The following is a 20,349-nucleotide window of genomic DNA, read 5'->3' as shown; positions in this document are numbered from 1 at the left end:
GTATTTTTGTATCCTTTGGATAAATGCCTAGTAATGTGATTGCTGGATTATAGGGTAGTTCTGTTTTTGCCTTTTTGAGGAACCTCCATACTGTTTTCCAGGGTGGCTGTACGAGATTGCATTCCCAACAGTACAAGACGGTTTCCCTTTCTCTGCAGCCTTGCCACTACCTGTTATTTCTTGTTATTAATTTTAGCCATTCTGACAGGTGTGAAGTGGTATCTCATTGTGGTTTTGATTTGCTGCTGATGAGTGATGTTGTGCATCTTTTCATGTGTCTGTCAACCATTTGGATGTCTTTTTTGAAAAAATGTCTGTTCACGTCTTCTGCCCATTTCTTCACTAGATGATTTGTTTTTTGGGTGTTGAGTTGGAGAAGCTCTTTATAGATTTTGATTACTATTTCTCAAATAGGTCATTTGCAGATACCTTCTCCCATTCTGTAGGCTGCCTTTTAGTTTTGTTGTTTTCTTCGCTTTACAGAAGCTTTTCTATCTGGATAAAGTCCCACTAGTTCATGTTTACTTTTGTTTCTCTTGCCTCTGAAGATGTGTCTAGTAAGAAGTGGCTCCGGCCGAGGTCAAAGAGGTTGCTGTCTGTGTTCTCCTCTATCCTGTCTCACATTTTAGGTGTTTCATCCATTTTGAATTTATATTTGTGTGTGGTGTAAAACCAGTCTAGTTTTATTCTTCTGCATGTTGCTGTCCAACTTTCCCAACACCATTTGTTGAAGAGATTGTCCTTTTTCCATTGAATATTCTTTCCTGCTTTGTTGAAGATTAGTTGACCATGTAGTTGCAGGTTCTTTTCTGGGTTTTCTATTCTGTTCTCTTAATCTATATGTCTGGTTTTGTGCCAGTACTATACTGCCTTGATGACTACAGCTTTGTAATGTAGCTTAAAATCTGGAATTGTGATGCCTCCAGCTTTGCTTTTTGTTTTCAAGATTGCTTTGGCTATTTGGAGTCTTTGTGGTTCCATGCAAATTTTAGGATTGTTTGTTCTAGCTCTATGAAAAATCCTGGTGGAATTTTGATAAAGATTAAATGTGTAGATTGCATTAGGCAATATAGACATTTTAACAATGTTTGATTCTTCCAGTCCATGAGCATGGAATGTTTTTCCATTTTTTCGTGTCCTCTTTAGTTTCCCTCATAAGTTTTCTATAGTTTTCAAAGTACAGACCTTTTACCTCTTTGGTTAGGTTTAAATTTTTTTTTTTTTATGTTTATTTTTGAGAGAGAGAGAGGGAGAGAGGGAGAGGGAGAGAGAGATGGAGTGTGAGCAGAGGAGAGGCAGAGAAAGAAGGGGAACACAGAATTTGAAGCAGGCTCCAGGCTCCACACTGTCAACACAGAGCCTGACGCAGAGCTTGAACCCACAATCTGTGAGATCATGACCTGAGCTGAAATCGGACACTTAACCGACTGAGCCACCCAGGTGCCCCTCTTTGGTTAGGTTTATTGCCAGGTATCTTATAGGTTTTGGTGCAATTGTAAATGGGATAGATTCCTTGATTCCTCCTTCTGCTGATTCATTATTGGTATGTGGAATAATGCAACAGATTTCTGTACATTGATTTTTATATCCCATGACTGTGCTGAATTCACGTATCAGTTTAGCAATTTTTTGGTGTAGTCTTTCAGGTTCTACATAGAATATGATGTCATCTACAAATAGTGAAACTTTGATTCTTCCTTGCTGATTGTGATGCCTTTCTTGTTGATGTTTTTCTTGTTGTCTGATTGCTAAGGCTAAGATTTCCAGTACTTTGTTAAGTAGTAATGGTGAGAGTGGACATCCCTGTCTTATTCCTGACCACAGAGGAAAAGTTCTCAGTTTTTCCCCATTGAGGATGATATAAGCTGTGGGTCTTTTGTATATGACCTTTCTGATTTTAAGTTACGTTCCCACTATTCCTACTTTGTTGAAGGTTTTTATAAAGAATGATGCTGTATTTTGTCAAATGCTTTTTCTGCATCTGTTGAGAGGATAATATGGTTCTTATCCTTTTTTTTTTTTTTAAGTTTATTTACTTTTGAGAGAGAGCGTGCAAGTGGGATAGGATCAGAGATAGAGAGAATCCCAAGTACACTCTGCACTGTCAGCATAGAGCCCGACATGAGGCTCTATCCCACGAACTGTGAGATCATGACCTGAGCTGAAGTCATGCTTAACGGACTGAGCCACCCAGGTGCCCCAGTTCTTATCCTTTATTTTATTAACATCGTGTATCACATTGAGTAATTTGCAAATATTGAACCATCTCTGCAGCCCAGGAATAAATCACACTTGATCATGGTGAATAATTCTTTTAATGTACTCTTGGGTTTGATTTGCTAGTATCTTTTTGAGAATTTTTGCATACGTGTTCATCAAGGATATTGGCCTGTAATTCTCCTTTTCAGTGGGCTCTTTGTCTGGTTTTGGAATCAAGGTGTATTGCTGGCCTCGTAGAATGAGTTTGGAAGTTTTCCTTTCATTTCTATTTTTTGGAACAATTTGAGAAGAATAGGTGTTAATTCTTCTTTAAATGTCTGGTAGAATTCCCCTAGGAAGTCATCTGGCCCTGGACTTTTGTGTGTTGATTTTTCATTACTGATTACGTTTCTTTGCTGTTATGGGCCTGTTCAAATTTTCTATTTCTTCCTGTTTCGGTTTTGGTAGTTTCTATGTTTCTAGGAATTTGTCCATTTCTTCTAGGTTTTGCCCAATTTGTTGGCATATAATTTTTCATAATCTCTTATGATTATTTATTTTTCTGTGGTTTTGGTTATGATCTTTCCTGTTTCATTCATGATTTTATTTATTTGGGTCCTTTCTCTTTTTGATAAGTCTGGCTTTGATAAGAACAAGCTCCTAGTTTCATTTATCTGTTCTACTTTTTGTTTTTATATCATTTATTTCTGCTCTAATCTTTATTATTTCCCTTCTGCTGGCTTTTGGCTTTATTTGCTTTTCCTTTTCTAGCACCTTTAGGTATGTGGTTAGGTCTGTTTTGAGACTTTTCTTATTTCTTGAGGTAGTCCTGTATGGCAGTATACTTCCCTCTTATGACCACTTTTGCTGCATCCCAGTGGTTTTGGACTGTTATGTTTTCATTTTCATTTGCTTCCATGTATTTCTTTATTTCTTCTTTAATTTCCTGGTTATCTCATTCATTGTTTAATAGGATGTTCTTTAACCTCCATGTATTTTGTGGTACTTCCAAATTTTTTCTTGTGGTTGATCTCATGTTTCATTGTGTTGAGGTCTACAAATATGCATGGAATGATCTTGATCTCTTTGTACTTGTTAAGGGCTGATTTGGACTCAGTATGTGATCTGTTCTGGAGAATATTCCATGTGCACTCAAAAAGAAGGTATATTCTGTTGCTTTAGGATAAAATGTTCCAAATGTCTGTTAAGTGCATTGGGGTGCATTCAAAGCCGTTGTTTCTTTGTTAAATTTCTGTGTAGAATGATATGTCCGGTGATGTGGGGGGGGGGGGGGGGTCAAAGTCCCCTACTACTATTGTATTGTTATTGATGAGTTTCTTTATGCTTGTTATTAATTGATTTATAAATTTGTTATTGATATATATTTATATATGCTTGTTACTAATTGATTTATATATTTCTATATTAATTGACTTATATATATATTTATTAATTGATTTATGTATATTGAATTGTGTGTGTATATATATATATATATATATATATATATATAATTGCCTCCCAAGTTGGAGGAATAAATAATCTAGTTTTTTTGATATAAGTATGGCTACTCCAGCTTTCTTTTGATGTCCATTAGCATGATAAATATTCCCCATCCCCTAATTTTTGATCTGCAGGTGTCTTCAGATCTAAAATGAGGCTCTTGTAGGCGGCATATAGGTGGGTCTTGTTCTGTTTTTTGTTTTTTAGCTTTTTCAATGTTTGTTCTTGAGAGAGAGAGAGAGCGCACAAGTGGGGAAGGATAGAGAGAGACAGACAGACAGACAGAATCTGAAACAGGCTCCAGGCTCCAAGCTTTCAGCACAGAGCCTGATGCAGGGCTCAAACTCGGGAACGGTGACATCATGACCTAGGCTGAAGTCAGACACTTAACCGAATGAGCCACTCAGGCACCCCCCTGGTGGATCTTGTTTTTTTTTTTTATCCATTCTGATACCCTATATCTTTTGATTGGAACATTTGGTCCACTTACATTCAGGGTGAATATTGAAAAATATGAATTTAGCCATTGTGTTACCTGTAAATCTGGTGTTTCTGGTGATATTCTCGGTTCCTTTCTAGTCTTTGTTGCTTTTGGTCTTTTTTCCCCCCAAAGAGTCCCCTTTAATATGTCTTCTAGGGCTGGTTTACTGGTCACAAACGTTAGTTTTTGTTTTTCTGGGAAACTCTTTATCTCTCCTTCCATTCTGAATGATGGCCTGCTGGATAAAGTATTCTTGGCTGCACATTTTTCCCATTTAGCATGTTCAATATATCCTGCCATCCCTTCTGTCCTGCCAAGTTTCTGTGAATGAGTCTACTGCGAACCTGATCTGTATTCCTTTGTAGGTTAAGGACTTTTTTTTCCCTTGCTGCTTTCGAGATTCTTTCCTTCTCTGGGTATTTTGTGAATTTGACTATGATATACCTTGGCAATTGCCAGCTTTTGTTGAATTTCATTGGAGTTCTCTGTGCTTCTTGGATTTCATTGTCTGTGTCCTTTCCCGGATTAGGGAAGTTTTCAGCTATAATTTGCTCAAATAAACCTTCTGCCCCTTTTTTCCATCTCTTCATCTTCTGAGTCTCCTATGATATGAATGTTACTACGTTTTCAGACGTCGCTGAGTTCCCTAAGTCTACCTTCGTGATCCAGTACCTGTTTTTCCCTCTTCTTTTCAGCTTCGTTATTTTTTGTGATTTTATCTTTTATATCACTGATTCATTCTTCTGCTTTGTTCATCCTTGGTATTATGGCATCCATTCAGGTTTGCATCCTGGTTATAGCATTTTTAATTTTGTCCTCATTGGATTTTAGTTCTTTTATGTCTGCAGTAAATGATTCTGTAGTGTCTTCTGTGCTTTTTTCAAACCCAGTTAGTGCCCTTATAATTGTTTTAAATTCTAGTTCAGACATCTTCTATCTGTATTGATTAAATCCCTGGCTGTTACTTCTACTCCTGCTCTTTCTTTTGGGGTGTATTCCTACATCTTGTCATTTTGTCCAGACAAAATATGATTTGATCTGCTTGTTAAAAGAAGCTAGATCTAAAAATAAAAGCAATATTTACATTTATATACTTATATATATATTTATATTTTATAATGTATATTTATATATATTATATATATAACTAATTTATATATTATAAATATATATATATACATATAAAACTAAAAAGTTGAAAAAATAAAAAGGAAAAAATAAAAAGGAATCTAGACCCTATTTCCCCTAGAGCTGAAGCTTTGCAGCATTCTATGATCAGTGGAGTTGGGAGTGTACGAGGGGTTTGTGCTGGTCTTCTGGGGCCAGCTTCTGTGCTGCTTCTCAGGCCAACTTGCCCTCATTGAGATACACCTGCAGGGCACAGCAGGGCACAGCAGGGTGCAGCAGGGCTGGGGCTTGGCGTAAGCAGCTCAGGTCTTTACTTGGTGATGCTGGTTAGCTCACTGAGGTCAGTCAGTGCTGGTGGACGGGGGAGCAAAATGGGGTTGCTCAGCTCTCTTATCCACAGAGCAGAGAGCTTGCACCCACCACTCTTCAGGAATCCCTCACAGAAGAGAACACAATTATCTCCCTTATGTCCCAGGCTGCCTTCACCCTGTTTATTTCCAAGTTGTTTTGTCTCAGGCCCATGGCTGGGTTTCTAAACTCCAAATTTTAGGGACTCGGTTGGCATGGCTCCAAGCTGTTCCTCTGGAAGAGGGTCTTGCCATGCTTTTGCCATTTGCCAGCTTGTCTAAGACAGCAATCACACGACCACACAGTGGTTCAGATCTTAGGCAAAGCAGAACAGAAAGCCTGCATCAAGATTCACTGCCCTCTTCCTCAAAACACTAAAAACAGAACTACCCTACGACCCACCAATTACACTACTAGGCATTTATCCACAGGATACAGGTGTGCTGTCTCGAAGGGACACATGCACCCCCATGTTTATAGCAGCACTATCAACAATAGCCAAAGTATGGATAGAGCCCAAATGTCCATCGATGGATGAATGGATAAAGAAGATGTGGTGTAAAGAAGATGTGGTGTACATATATATATGTGTGTATATATGTATATATACACAATGGAGTATTGCTCAGCAATCAAAAAGAATGAAATCTTGCCATTTGCAACTACATGGATGGAACTGGAGGATATTATGCTAAGTGAAATTAGAGAAAGACAAAAATAATATGACTTCACTCATAATAGGACTTTAAGAGACAAAACAGATGAACATAAGGGAAGGGAAACAAAAATAATATAAAAACAAGAAGGGGGACAAAACAGAAGAGACTCATAAATGTGGAGAACAAACAGAAGGTTGCTGGAGGGGTTGTGGGAGGGGGGATGGGCTAAATAGGTAAGGGGCACTAAGGAATCTACTCCTGAAATCATTGTTGCACTATATGCTAACTAATTTGGATGTAAATGTTAAAAAATATAAAATAAATTTAAAAAATACAAAATAAAATTTAAAAAAATAAAAAATAAATTAAAAAAAAAAAAAAAGATTCACTGCCCTCAGCCAGTGTTTCCACTGCTGTGCCTGGCAACAGTACAGCACATTGGTGCCATCCATTCTTCTGGCCCTGGAGAGGCCTTGCAGCCACTCCCAAATGTACTTCAAGGAGGAGAACTGTTTCTCCTCATGTGACCCAGGGGAATCCTCAGTCCATGCTGTCCACTCTCCGTTCTCCACTCTCCTTCACCGTAGGAGCACCACTAAGCCGGGCTGGACCCCTGTAGTGGGCAGACTTCTACAACTTCAGATTTTGGGCTCCACTGCTTCTAATACCTTGTGGTACTCTATATAAACAGGGCTCCTTCCCCTCCACAGCACCCGCAGTTCTTACCTCCCCCAAATCAAGTCTCCGCAGCTCCTACCTTCTACAATTCTACTTGTAGACTTGCAGTTTTGTTCTCTCAGTCCTCAGATTGATTTCTTGGGTGTTCAGAATGATTTGATTTTTATCTAGCTGTGTTTGAGGGACTAGGCAAGCTTAGGGTCCCCCTATTCCTCTACCATCTTAACTCCTCCCTCACCCTTTTTTTCTGTGCTTGGGTTCCTGATCTTTATTGAGTAAAGTTCTCAAGCGCTTTAGATAAGCTGTCTCATTTAGAACATTAGTGCTTTAAATAAGCTGTCTCAGTCCTTACAAGACCCCTTGGAAGTGTTATTACTCATTTTATGGGTGGTGGAACTGAAGCTCACAGAGGTTTAGTGACTAACCCAGAACACTAGGCTCATTTATATAGATCTGGAATTTAAACCCAGATCTGACACCAAAGCCTCATGCACTCTTTCCATTCCTTTGGCCCTGTTCCATTTTATTCTGTGTAATCTCACTCATGTGTTCACATGTTTTTTTCTTTGTTTCTTATTGACTCTCTGATAAGTTCATACATTTTCTTCTCTCCTTAAACTTTGAACCCAAACCCCAACTCATTATAGATAATTTAACCTACCACTTAACTAAATGATTGAGTGCATCCAGCAGAATTTCCTTCAATGTTATTTTCTTATCCTCTCTCGTTTCTCTGCCTCATTGCTTATACTTTCTATGTTCCTGATTCTTTTCTTCTGTCACCAAGGCTTGCTTCATGATTTATTCCTATTTTCTCTTTCAAGCTCTCCTCTCAAGTTGATTATTTTTCTTCTACTTTAAAAAGGTTGGTAGGGACAGAACCCTGAAAAATATCCATTAAGTTTAGCATTTATATGGTGATTGGTAATATTAGCAAGGGACATCTCAGTAGAGGAATGCATACAGATTCCAGGAGGCAGAGGAGTGATGATTGAATAGGAGATGTGGAATTGAAAACCAGTGCAGACTTCTATAAAGAAAGGTTACAATGAAAAAGGGAGTGGGGGGAGCTGTATGATTGAAGGACAGGGTTTGTTGGTTTCTGTGTTTATTTTCTCAAGATAGATTTAAGTATGATAATATCCTAAAAGGCAAGAGGAAAAAGGGAGAGGTTTACGGAGTAAAACCTCAGATCCATAGAGTTAGCCTTAAAGGCTTTTATATATAAACTATATGAATCTTTATAGACCCAACTGAATCTAAAGCTTTTCTTCATTGGCTCAACAAGCAATTTTTATTCCTTCTGTAATTTGTTGTAGCAGTTCATGTATCTCTCATGATACTTAACATATATTCTCTGAAATTACATGATGCAAAATGTAGTTAAGAGCCCTGCTGTCTTGATTTGATTTCTAGCTTTACCACTTACCAGTTGTGTGGCTTTCCACTACTTATTCTTTTAGTACTCAAATTTTTTTATCTGTAACATGGGGATAATAGTTGTAGCTACTCATTCTTGTGAGGATTAACCTTTGTGAAGCTCTTAGAACAGGCGTTTTTCTCCTACTAAATTGTAACGTCCTTAAGAATAAGAACCTGTTCTTTATATTACTTAATATGCCCAGCATAATTCATACATATAATAGTTCAGAATTTTATTTTTGAAGGAATAATGGAATATATACCCTGCATTTGTAGGTTAGCTGTTGAGTGTAAGAGTCCAATTGAGAATCACTGTCTATACATATTTTCTTACCTATAGAGATACTCAGACCCTATAGGACTAAATGCCAGGCAGCTGCAAGGCACTGAACCTTGACAGTTTTAGCCAGGAAGACTTGGATGGGGATGTGGGATAGGAAGAATGAAAGAACTACAGGTACCTGTGAGAGGCAATACAATCCTCTGTTGTAAAAGTTAGCATATTATTTAGGCCAAAAAAGCTCTTAATAAGAGTTATAAATATCCCCTGGGGCAATCAAGGCTAGTCACCATCCATGTAGTGTCCTTTGCTTTGAGGAACACCAACCCAAGGTAGCTTCTATAACTAGAGTTTTAGTGAGTAGAAGAAGTAGTGTAAACAGGGTAATATTGGGTGATTGGGAAAGGATATGCCTCAATTGGCTGAGGGACTAAGGAAAAAAACAAAAATAGATTAAAATTTTACTCTCAGGCAGCTCATTGCCCATTGTCTTATTTTGCCTTTCCTTCTAAATTTTTTATTATTGGTCTTGGAGAATTCCTGAACTACAGGGGAATCTCTAAAGCAGGGATGGCAAATATTGGTTTCATCCCATATGTCTCCTGATGGGTGGTGCTGAGAAGGAATATAACGGGAAAGAATGCCTTGATTAGTTAGTGGTGCCTTCCATAACTTAAGGAGAGGATTGGTAGGAGAGTCCATTCATAGCAGTGCCTCTTCTGCTTAAGACTGAACACAAGATAAATGGATTATCTAGGCAGTATTATGTGGTCAACTCTGATGCTTAATTATATAGAAAAATATCTTTAACTGACATTTTTTTGATTAGCAGCCTTTCAATGTCATAACTCGAATAACCTGTGGTTCCATCTATCCATTTGGCTTAACTTTTTTTAATTGAAATGCTTTTTTGCAATATCATGACCTTCATTGCAACCCTATTTTGTCCTTTAAATGGGATTAATATTCAATGCCTTAGCTTCTCTTTCATGTATGTCTAGTTTCTTATATTTACTTTTTTTTCTATTAATAGACTTTATTCCTTAGAGCAATATTAGCTTCATACCAAAATGGTGAGGAAGGTACAGAGATTTCCCATATACCCTCCTTACCCCTACCCTTGTATAGCCTCCCTCATTATCAGTATCCCCCAACAAAATTGCTCATTTGTTACAATTGATGGGCCTGTATTGGCATATCATTATCACCCAAAGCCCATAGTTTACATTAGAGTTCACTCTTAGCTTTGTACATTCTATGGGTTTGGACAAATATATAATGACTTGAATCCAACATTAATTACATTATTATACAGAGTAATTTTATAGTCATAAAAATCCTATGTGCTCCACTTATTCATCTCCCACCTGTCATAAACCCTGATCTTTTTACTATCTCCATAGTTTTACCTTTCCCAGAATATTAGGTAGTAAAATTATACAGAATATGTTCTTTTCAGGCTGGCTTATTTCACTTAGTAATATGCATTTAAGTTTCTCCCATGTCTTTTTCTAGGTTGATGGTGGCTAATTTCTTTTTCATGCTTAATAATAATCTGTTGTCTGAATTTGCTACAGTTTATTTAACCATTCACCAACTGAAAGATATCTTAATTGCTTCTAAGTTTTGGCAAAATGGATAGAGCTGCTGTAAACATCCGTGTGCAGGCTTTTGTGTAGACGTAAATTTTCTTATTTGTTTATTTTTAATTTACATCCAAGTTAGCATATAGTGCAACAATGATTTCAAGAGTAGATTCCTTAATGCCCCTTACCCATTTAGCCCATCCCCCCTCCTACAACCCCTCCACCAACCCTCTGTTTGTTCTCTATATTTAAGAGTGTTTTCTATTTTGTCTCCCCCCGCCCGTTATATTATTTTTGCTTTCCTTCCCTATGTTCATCTATTTTGTATCTTAAATTCTTCATATGAGTGAAGTCATGTGATATTTGTCTTTCTCTGACTAATTTCACTTAGCATAATACCCTCTAGTTCTATCCACATAGGTGCAAATGGTATGTAGATGTAAATTTTCAACTTCTTTGGGTAAATACCGAGGAGTAAGAGTTCTGGATTGTATGGTAAGAGTATGTTTAGTTTTAAAAGAAATCACCAAACTGTATTTCAAAGTGGCTGTACCATTTTGCATTTTCACCAGGAATGAATGAGAGTTCTCTTGCTCCAAACATTCACCAGCATGTGTGTTGTCAGTGTTCTGTATTTTAGCTATACTAACAAGTGTAGTGGTATCTTACTGTTCTTTTAATTTGCAGTTTGCTGATGACATATAATGTAGAGCATCTTTTCATATGCTTACTTGCCATCTTTATATCTTGTTTGGTGAGGTGTCTTTTAATGTCTCTGACCCATTTTTATTGAGGTGTTTTCTTATTGACTTTTAAGAGTTATTTGATATTTTGGATAATAGTCTTTTATCAAGTATGTCTTTTGCAAATATTTTCTCCTAATCTGGTTTTTCTTTTTATTCTCTTGACAATATCTTTCACAAAGCAGAATTTTTTTAATTTAATGAAGCCTGGCTTACCAGTTTTTTCAGTCATAGATTGTGTGTTTGGTGTCCTATCTAAAAAGTCATCTAGGGGCGCCTGGGTGGCTCAGTCAGTTGAGCGTCCGACTTCGGCTCAGGTCATGATCTCACGGTCCGTGAGTTCGAGCCCTGCATCGGGCTCTGTGCTGACAGCTCAGAGCCTGGAGCCTGTTTCAGATTCTGTGTCTCCCTCTCTCTCTGCCCCTCCCCTGTTCATGCTCTGTCTCTCTCTGTCTCAAAAATAAATAAACGTTAAAAAAAAAAAAAAAATTTTTAAGGTCATCTAGTTTTCTCCTATATTATCTTGTTGGAGTTTTGTATAGTTTTGTGTTTTATATTTAGTTCTATGATCCATTTTGAGTTAGTTTTATGAATGGTATAAGTCTTTGTCTTGATTCACTTGTTTGTTTGTATGTGTTTGTTTGTTTGTTTGTTTGTTTTAGAGAGAGAGAGACAGAGACAAAGTCCAAGCAGTGGAGAGGGACAGAGGGAGAGAAAGAGAATCTCAGGTGGACTCCGCAGTCAGTGCGGAGCCCAACACAGGGCTCAATCCCACAACCCTGGGATTGTGACCTGAGCTGAAATCAACAGAGAGGCCCAACACACTGAGCCACCCAGGTGCCCCTTGATTCACTTCTTTACATGTGAATACTCAGTATTCCAGTACCATTTGTTGAAAAAATGGTCTTTTCTCCCTCGTATTGCTTTTGTTGCTTTGTCAAAGATCAGTTGAATATATTTGTGTGCATCTATTTCTGGGTTCTCTATTCTGTTCCAGTGATCTATTTATCTGTTCTTTGACCACTACCACACTGTCTTCATTACTATAGCGTTATAGTCTCGAAGTCAGGTAATGTCAGTTCTCCAACTTTGTTCTTCATTATTGTGTTAGCTATTCTGGGTCTTTTGCCTCCTCCCAAACTTTACACTCAATTTGTGATATCCACAAATAACTTGCTGGGATTTTGATTGGGATTACATTGAATCTGTAGATCAAGTTGAGAATGACATCGTGACAGTATTGAGTCTCCCTATTGATAAACATGGATTTTCACTCCATTTTTTGTGTATTCTTCTTTGTATATTTTTATTTTTTTAATTTTTAATGTTTATTTTGAGAGAAAGAGAGAGAGAGAATGGGGGGGGGCGCAGAGAGAGAGGGAGACAGAGGGTCCAAAGTGGGCTCTGCACTGAGAGTGGAGAGCCCGATGCGGGGCTTGAACTCACAAGCTTTGAGATCATGACCTAAGCTGAAGTTGCTTAACCAACTGAGCCACCCAGGTGTCCCTGTATATTCACTTTTATTTAATCCATTTTTGTAATCTTTAGAAGTCACTTTTCCTGAGTCACTTCAGAAATATTTTATAGAGTTTTCCTGTCCTCTTGGAATCACTTGCTATTTGTTCCTTTTTGTATTGGCTTTCTAAGAGCTTTTCTCTCTGTCTTTTAAATATCCATGATGCCCAGCCAAATGGAATTTCTGGTATTGCATAGAAAAATTGTTCCTAGAATTGAATTCAATCACCTGATCTACATAGTTCATACTACGATACAATGCTTTCTCAGAAATTAGAGCAAAAATTCTTATTGACTATATAAAGGAAATAGAGGAGAATTGTGGTACATAATTCCTGCCCTCAAGAAGCTTGTAGTTTGGTAAGAAACCACACTTAAATGTATGAAAAGTAAGACTTTTAGATAATAATTCTAGTATTAAGCCATAGAGGAGTACCTGATTAACATATATTAATTGACTACATAATACTGACTCTGGAACTCATAGGAGAGAGTGATTTACTTTAGTCAGGTTAGTCAGGGAAAACTTTATTACACTCATGGAAATTGAACTTAGTCCTAAAATATGAACAAATTTTGGATAACAGATTAATCCATATTTCTTATGGATGAGTTTCACAATTACTTTGTTCTTCAATTTTTTCTTTAAAACTTTAAATGAACTGTTTCCTTTTAATTATATTTTCTATCCAATATAGTTATAACAAACACTTGAAAATGTTTGACATACCAGTTGCCTTCAATTTTTTATTCCTATGTTTTGTCACAGGGATCCTGATTTTCAACTGCTACAGGAAGGACAAAGGTATGGTTGAATCAGTATTACTTACCTTCTATATATTTATGTTAATAGAAACATTAAGAGTAAACCAGGTGATACGAGCTCTTGGACTTCCTGTGTTGATGCATGAGGTAAGTGCCCATTTTAGCCCACACAAAGAAATATTTGCCTTGTACAGCTTTTTCTTTTGTGATAGTAAGATGATGTGTTTGATCTGTGTGATTTATTGTACAGCTGTTCCTACAATGAAGTCTAATTGAACCTGTTGAAATATGACACAAACATAGCTTCCATCTGAGATACTGTGCTTCTTTGTCAACTAGATTATGCCAATTACATTTGTTGAAAGGTTTTTCTAGTCTTATTTTATAGGATTTCAAAGCTTAATATGCCAATTATGTATTATTTGGAAGAGCGTCTAAAACATTAATAGAAAAATCCCAAGTTGTGATATTTTTCTTAACTGTTCTTGAGGTGTTGCTTGCCCAATCGTGACTATTTCTCAAAACACATTCTTATATCTTTTATCAGCATAAATTTTCCTGGTTTTTAGCCACTATTTTAGTACATGGAATTGAGCACAAGTAAGAGATATTTATTTATTGATATATATTTTAAATTTATAGCTTCAAAGTAATATAGAAAAATATAATTACTTTAAAATTCCAAGAGAAAGTATGAAACCTATGAAAGTCAAATTGTTCTAATTTTTTTTAACATTATGCTTACTTCAGGTACAAGAGACAGTCTCGTGGCTATATAGGTTAGATTCTAACTAAAAAAATGGTATCTAATACTGAATGAACTTGTTATCTTTTCTTTATTCCCATCCACAACCTTACTGGTTTTTGGTTTTTTTTTTATGTTTTATTTATTTTTGAAAGAGAGAGAGGAAAGCGTAAGCAAGGGAGGGGCAGAGAGAGAGGGAGACACAGAATCCTTAGGCTCTGGGCTCTGAGCTAGCTGTCAGCACAGAGCCTGACACAGGGTTCGAACGCACCAACCGTGAGATCATGACCTGAGCCTAAGTTGGACAGTTAACTGACTAAGCCACCCAGGCGCCCCCACAACCTTACTTTCAACTCTGTTTTTCTTTTTCTTTCTTTATACTTCCACCAAGCATGCTTTTTTTTTTTTTTAATGTTCCATTATTTTATTTTAGTCTATTTTTTTAATCATTTAAAAAATGAATATCCTTTTGGGGGAGCAGTTTTAAGTGTATAGAAAAATTGCTTGAAAAGCAGAAAGTTCCTACATACCCTCACAATTCCCTGCCCCCACTCACACAGAATTATTATCCTAAAAGAGTTCTTTTAAAGTTCTGATATGTGCATTTGCTGGAGAGTTTCTCACCTAACATTTCCTATCTCAGGTTTGTATAGACAAAGCTACTCTTTTCCTTCACCTTTTCATAATTCTTAATCTTTTTAAAACCCAGTTGAAAATTGAAGCAGGGCGCCTAGGTTGCTCAGTTGATTAAGTGTGTGATTCTTGGTTTCAGCTCAGGTAATGATCTCATGGTTTGTGGGATCGAGCCCCACGTTTGTGCTGACAGTGTGGAGCCTGCTTGGGATTCTCTCTCTCCTCGTTCTTAGTCCCTCCTCCCTCTCTCCCTCTCTCTGTCTCTCTCAAAATAAGTAAACATTAAAAATTTTTTTTAATTAAAAAAATGAAAATTGAAGGAACATAGTCAAAGGGAAAACTACTGTCTTTTATTTTTAGCATTCTATAATAACTCTGGGTTTTCAAATACAATATCTTTCATTGGCAAATATTAATTTTCTTTATTAATTTTATTTTTTGCTAAGACTTTCTTGTGATTTTTATCTATGGAATTTTCTGTATAACTATCAACCATAATTGGGAAAGGTTTAAACATGTCTTTTTATCTTGTTATCTTTCAAAACCTAAACAGAGTTTCTGTAATACATTTTTTTGAGAAAGCAGGAATGAGGTTTTCAAAAGAAAACCTTTTTTTAAAAAGTATATATAAAATAGTCACAGAACAGTAACAGGCAGAGGCACCTGAGTGGTTCATTCGGTTAAGTGTCCGACTCTTGATCTCCACTCAGGTCTTGATCATCAGGTCCTGAGTGAAAGAAAGGAAGGAAGGAAGGAAGGAAGGAAGGAAGGAAGGAAGGAAGGAAGGAAGGAAGGAAAAGAAATGTAACAAGCAAAATTCAAAATAATTCAGTAGGATGGAATTATCAAGGTTTTTTTTTTCTTTTTGCTGTACTCCTTTAACACTTTAAAAAACGGGAAAAAAGAAGATGGTAGAATTATATCAAATAAATAAGATGCAGAGAAATCATAGATTATATAGCATTCTTCGAAAACGTGTATATGTGTATATGTGTGTATCTACGGAAATACATATATATATATATATAGATAGGTATATATATATAATCTATAGGCAATGCTTGAAAGTTACAAAATATAAATAACTGTGGGACGTTTTGCTTTTTCATTATAGTTATTTTGTTTCTTTCCTTCTACAGTGGCCATTCTGGAAAGGAAGTACAGCTATGCACTAAGGCCATTAAAACATCAGATATTGACAATCCTGGACATTTTGAGAAGCATTATGAATCTAGTTCGTCTAGCACTCATAGTGACAGTAACAGTGACAATGAGCAAGACTTTGTTTCCTCCATTATACCAGGAAACAGACTGGTAGATGCAATGGGTGTAAGTCCAAAGCTGCACAAAAAAAGCATAATGAAAAAGAAAGCTGGCCATAAAGCTAACTCCAAGCATGAAGACAAAGAACAGACAGTAATAGATGTCTCTGAGCAGCTAGACAATTGCACATTAGATAGTCAGGAGAAAGCTGCTGCTTGTGAACTTCCTTCACAGAAAGTAAGTACTCAGATTTCTCCAAATAGTCCTTTGCAAGAAAAAGTAGAAGTTTCAGAAAATTCTGAAAATAAATACAGTAGTTCAAAAGTAACTCTAGTAGGTATAAGTAAGAAAAGTGCTGAGCATTTTAAGAGAAAGTTTGCCAAATCAAACCAGGTTTCTAGATCAGCATCTAATTCAGTGCAGATGTGCCCTGAAGTTGCAAAGGCAAACTTACTTAAAGTCCTGAAGGAGACTTTGATTGAGTGGAAGACAGAAGAAACTTTGAGGTTTTTGTATGGCCAGAATTATGCTTCTTTGTGTCTGAAACTCTCTTCAGCCCCTCTGGTTAAAGAAGAAGAACTTGATGAAGATGACATAGACTGTGACCTAGACAGACATTCTCCTTCCCTGCAGGGATCTCAGAATAGCTTGGATGAGTCTTTACCTTTTAGGACTTCAGATACAGCCAGTAAACCACTACCAAGTTATGAGAATTTGAAAAAAGAAACTGAAACCTTAAATCTAAGGATAAGGGAGTTTTATAGAGGACGATATGTTTTGAATGAAGAAACTGCCAAATCACAAGACTCAGAAGAGGTATGTCTTAATGATGATGGGTTTTGGGGGCACCTGGGTGGTTCATTCAGTTAAGCATTGGACTCTTGATTTCAGTTTAGGTCATGATCTCACAGTTTGTGAGATCGAGCCCAGCGTCAGGCTCTGGGATAACAGCCTGGAGCTTGTATGGGATTCTCTCTCTCCTCTCTCTCTGTCTGCCCCTCCCCCCACTCATGCTTTTTTTTTCTCTCTCTCAAGATAAATAGACTTAAAAAAAAAAAAAAGATAATGAGTTTTCTATGCTGCTAGCATATGAAACACTCACCATAGCAAACCTTGGAACAGGAGTAATACTGAAGAAATAATTGTTAAATTTTCAAGTTTGTTTAGTTCAGTTTTTTGTTTTCAAATGCCATCCCTAGGGACTCCTTGGTGGCTCAGTCAGTTGAGGGTCTGACTCTTGGTTTTGGCTGTGGTAATGATTACATAGTTTCATAGGTTTGAGCCCCGCATCTGCCAGTGCAGAGCCTGCTTGGGATTCTCTGTCTCTCCCTCTCTCTGCCCCTCCCCTGCTCGTGCTCTCTCTCTCTCAAAATAAATTAATTTTATTTATTTATTTTAATGTTTATTTTTGCGACAGAGAGAGACAAAGCCTGAGCAAGGGAAGGCCAGAGAGAGAGAGATACAGAATCCGAAGCAGGATTCAGGTTCTGAGCTGACAGCACAGAGCCCAACGTGGGGCTCGAACCCACGAACCATGAGATCATGACCCGAGCTGAAGTCAGAGGCTCAACCAGCTGAGCCACCCAGGCACCCCTAAATAATTAAAAAAAATTTTTTAAATGCCATCTCCAGTAGTGGCATAATTGTTTTCCAAATAAGTTGAAATTCGCTCCCAGAAAATTTCACAAATGTGTAATATTTTTCTCCAGTATAGAAATAGCCTAGAATTGGGGGACAGAGTTTTCTTTAAAACCTAGTTCTTCATATAATATGTAGACTCTCTGAAGAGGTTTATTTATTTATTTTTGTACCAACAAATATTCTTTGTATTTCAAATTTCTGCATGGGGTATATATCTTTGTATTTTATTTCCAATAGAACTGTATACAGTGGAGTAGACTTACTCGCTGAATGGTAAAGTATTTGGGTATTATTTAGCAAGCAGGCCAATTTAAAATAATATTAATGAAAATAATATAGTAAAGGAGACTTATTGAGAAATAATGGACATACGAGAAAATAGAGCATACCAGGTAAACCTAGGTTTTAGTATTAGCTATGTCATTTATTACTGTATGAAAAGTTGGTCTCTTGAGTCTGATAGCTTTCCTTGCTCACTTGTTAAGAATTTAAAAAATAATGTATGTAAAGCATTTATCACAGTGCCTTAGATAAAATTGATGCTCAGTAAATAGTAATTCTCTGTAGAGACTAAATGTCTCTTAGGCGGGGTTCTCACAGTATTTCTCTTACCTGTTTTTGGTTTGATGTGTAGCTTGGGAAATGAAGTTATTTGGCATGAAGAGGAGTACGTGATAACCTTATTTTTATGACAAAATTTTGTTACTAAAGATTTGTGAGTAAATGTGGCTCTAAATTTAAGAACACATTTGGAGATTTAGAAAGAGGATGAAAGTGGAAATAGAGTAAAAGTTTAGAAATTTCTTATATAGAATGCTACCTAGCCTAGTACTATATTTTGAATCACTTCAACTGTATTATTAGATAGTATTCATAACTTTTATAATAAGCTTGAAGAAACCTGATCTCTGTCACTCAGCTGCATAAACTACCTTAATATAACATTCGTTTTATCATTTTTGTGTTTATAAGCTTTAAACAGGAAAAATAACTAAGAAAGAAAATGAAAATTGACTATTCCTTTGTTGCATAACATTAAAACTTTTTCGTTCATGTAAAATACAGATAGTAAGTGTACAACTCGTTGAATTATCACAAAAGAACACAGCCTTGTAATCATTACCCAGGCCAAGAAATTTGAGTAAAACAGAGGCCCAACTATGTCTCCTCCTGATTATATCCTCTTTCCAAATTGAATAACTATTATAATAACATACATTAGTTTTGTCAATTTTGAACTGTATTAAATGAATTCACATAGTATATATTCTTTGGTTTTCAATTTATTTCATGCAACAATATGTTTGTGAGTTATTTATGTTGTTCCATGCGGGTATACTTCATTCTTTCATTGCTGCATAGCATTCCCTTATAGAAATATATCCCAATTTATTCATATTAATGGGCATTTAGGCTTTTCCAGTGTGGGGCTGTGGTGTCTGAGCTTTCTTGTTTATATCTCTCTTCTAAGGTATAGGTATTTATGTTGGGTATGTATATCATTTTGGGGTCATAATATATGTGTATATGCAACTATACTGGATAATGCCAAACAGTTTTCCAAAATGGTTTTGCAGGTTTATATTCCATTGCCACTATATGAGAGTTTCCATGACTCCACATTCTTTACCAGTACTTGATATTGTTACTTTTCACATTTCTGGTGGTATTACTTTTTGGTTATAATACATTTCTCTGATGATTAATGAGTTGTGCACTGTTTCATTTGCTTTTTGACCTTTTGGAATGTCTCTTTTGTTAAGTATCTTTTCAAGTGTTTTTCTCATTTATCTGTAGGAATATCCAGGTATTTTTTTCTTACTGATTTTGTAGGAATTCCTTATTCAGGATTCAAACCCATTTTTAATTGGGTGTATTACAAATATTGTCTTCTACTCTGAGACTTGCCTTTTCACTCTCATTAATGATATCTTGAGTTCAGTTTATTAATTGTAGCCTTTAATGACTTTTCTAAGAAAATAATCTTTGTTTAGCCCAGGTTATTTCATCTTCTAGAAGCTTTGTTTTTCCTTTCATATTTAGATCTGCAATTCACTTGGAATTGATTTTTGTTTATGATGAGAATGGGTCAGATTTCATTGTTTTCCTTTGAGAAAATGTGTTTACATTAAAGTTTGAGAAGCACTATTGATTTTTGCAGGGTGGGGGGTGTTGTTCATTAGTTACTGAGAAAGATGGGAGAGATGGGTCAGAAATCTGTCACCATAATTATGGTTTGATTATTTTTCCTTTTAGTTTAGTGAATTTTACTGTTAGTATTTTGAGACCATATTATATGGTGTTAAAAAAAAAAAAAAGATTGTTATGTCTTCCTGGTAAATCAAACCTCAGTATTATGGAGTGACTTTTCTCTACATTGATGATTTTTTTCTCTTTTACTCTACTTTGCTGGCATTAGCATTCTTCATTAGTATTTTCAAGGACTATCTGCTTTTACTTAGGCTGGTAATCTTTATTATGTGGAGAATTTAGCCTATTTACATTCAGTATCCTAAGTGATATGTTTGGGCTTAAATCTCATCCCACTCATTGCTTTCTGCTTGTCCCACCTGTTCTGTGTTCTTTCTCTCCTTTCTTTCTTTGAATTAAATATCATTATTTCATTGTTTACCCTCTGTTAGCTTGTTTTAAATGTTATTTTACTAATCATTAAGTGGTTACTGTAAAGAGTAAAACTTGAATTAACTGAATTATTATAAAAGTCTAATATAAGTTAATTTTTTTTGCTTCCTTAACAGT

At 36.2% G+C, this 20,349-nt stretch overlaps 1 protein-coding gene across 8 annotated transcripts in view; it reads left to right on the top strand.

Annotated features, from left to right (window-relative positions):
• Window positions 1-20,349, top strand: part of RPAP2 (RNA polymerase II associated protein 2) — a 99,169-nt gene that overhangs the window by 23,257 nt on the left and 55,563 nt on the right. For all 8 annotated transcript variants that reach the window (XR_008418643.1, XM_019437935.2, XM_053892528.1 and 5 more), the window contains exons 7-8: window positions 13,312-13,347; window positions 15,825-16,764. Coding sequence is in view for 7 of the 8 variants with exons in the window: in XM_019437935.2 (XP_019293480.2) it covers window positions 13,312-13,347; window positions 15,825-16,764 (976 nt within the window). In the remaining variant the exon portion in view is untranslated. The remainder of the gene's footprint in view (window positions 1-13,311; window positions 13,348-15,824; window positions 16,765-20,349) is intronic.

This window comes from Panthera pardus, unplaced genomic scaffold (assembly GCF_024362965.1).
Source record: "Panthera pardus isolate Hobbes unplaced genomic scaffold, ASM2436296v1 HiC_scaffold_11, whole genome shotgun sequence".
NCBI classification, from domain to species: domain Eukaryota; kingdom Metazoa; phylum Chordata; class Mammalia; order Carnivora; family Felidae; genus Panthera; species Panthera pardus.
This window is presented reverse-complemented; position numbering and strand designations above follow the sequence as displayed.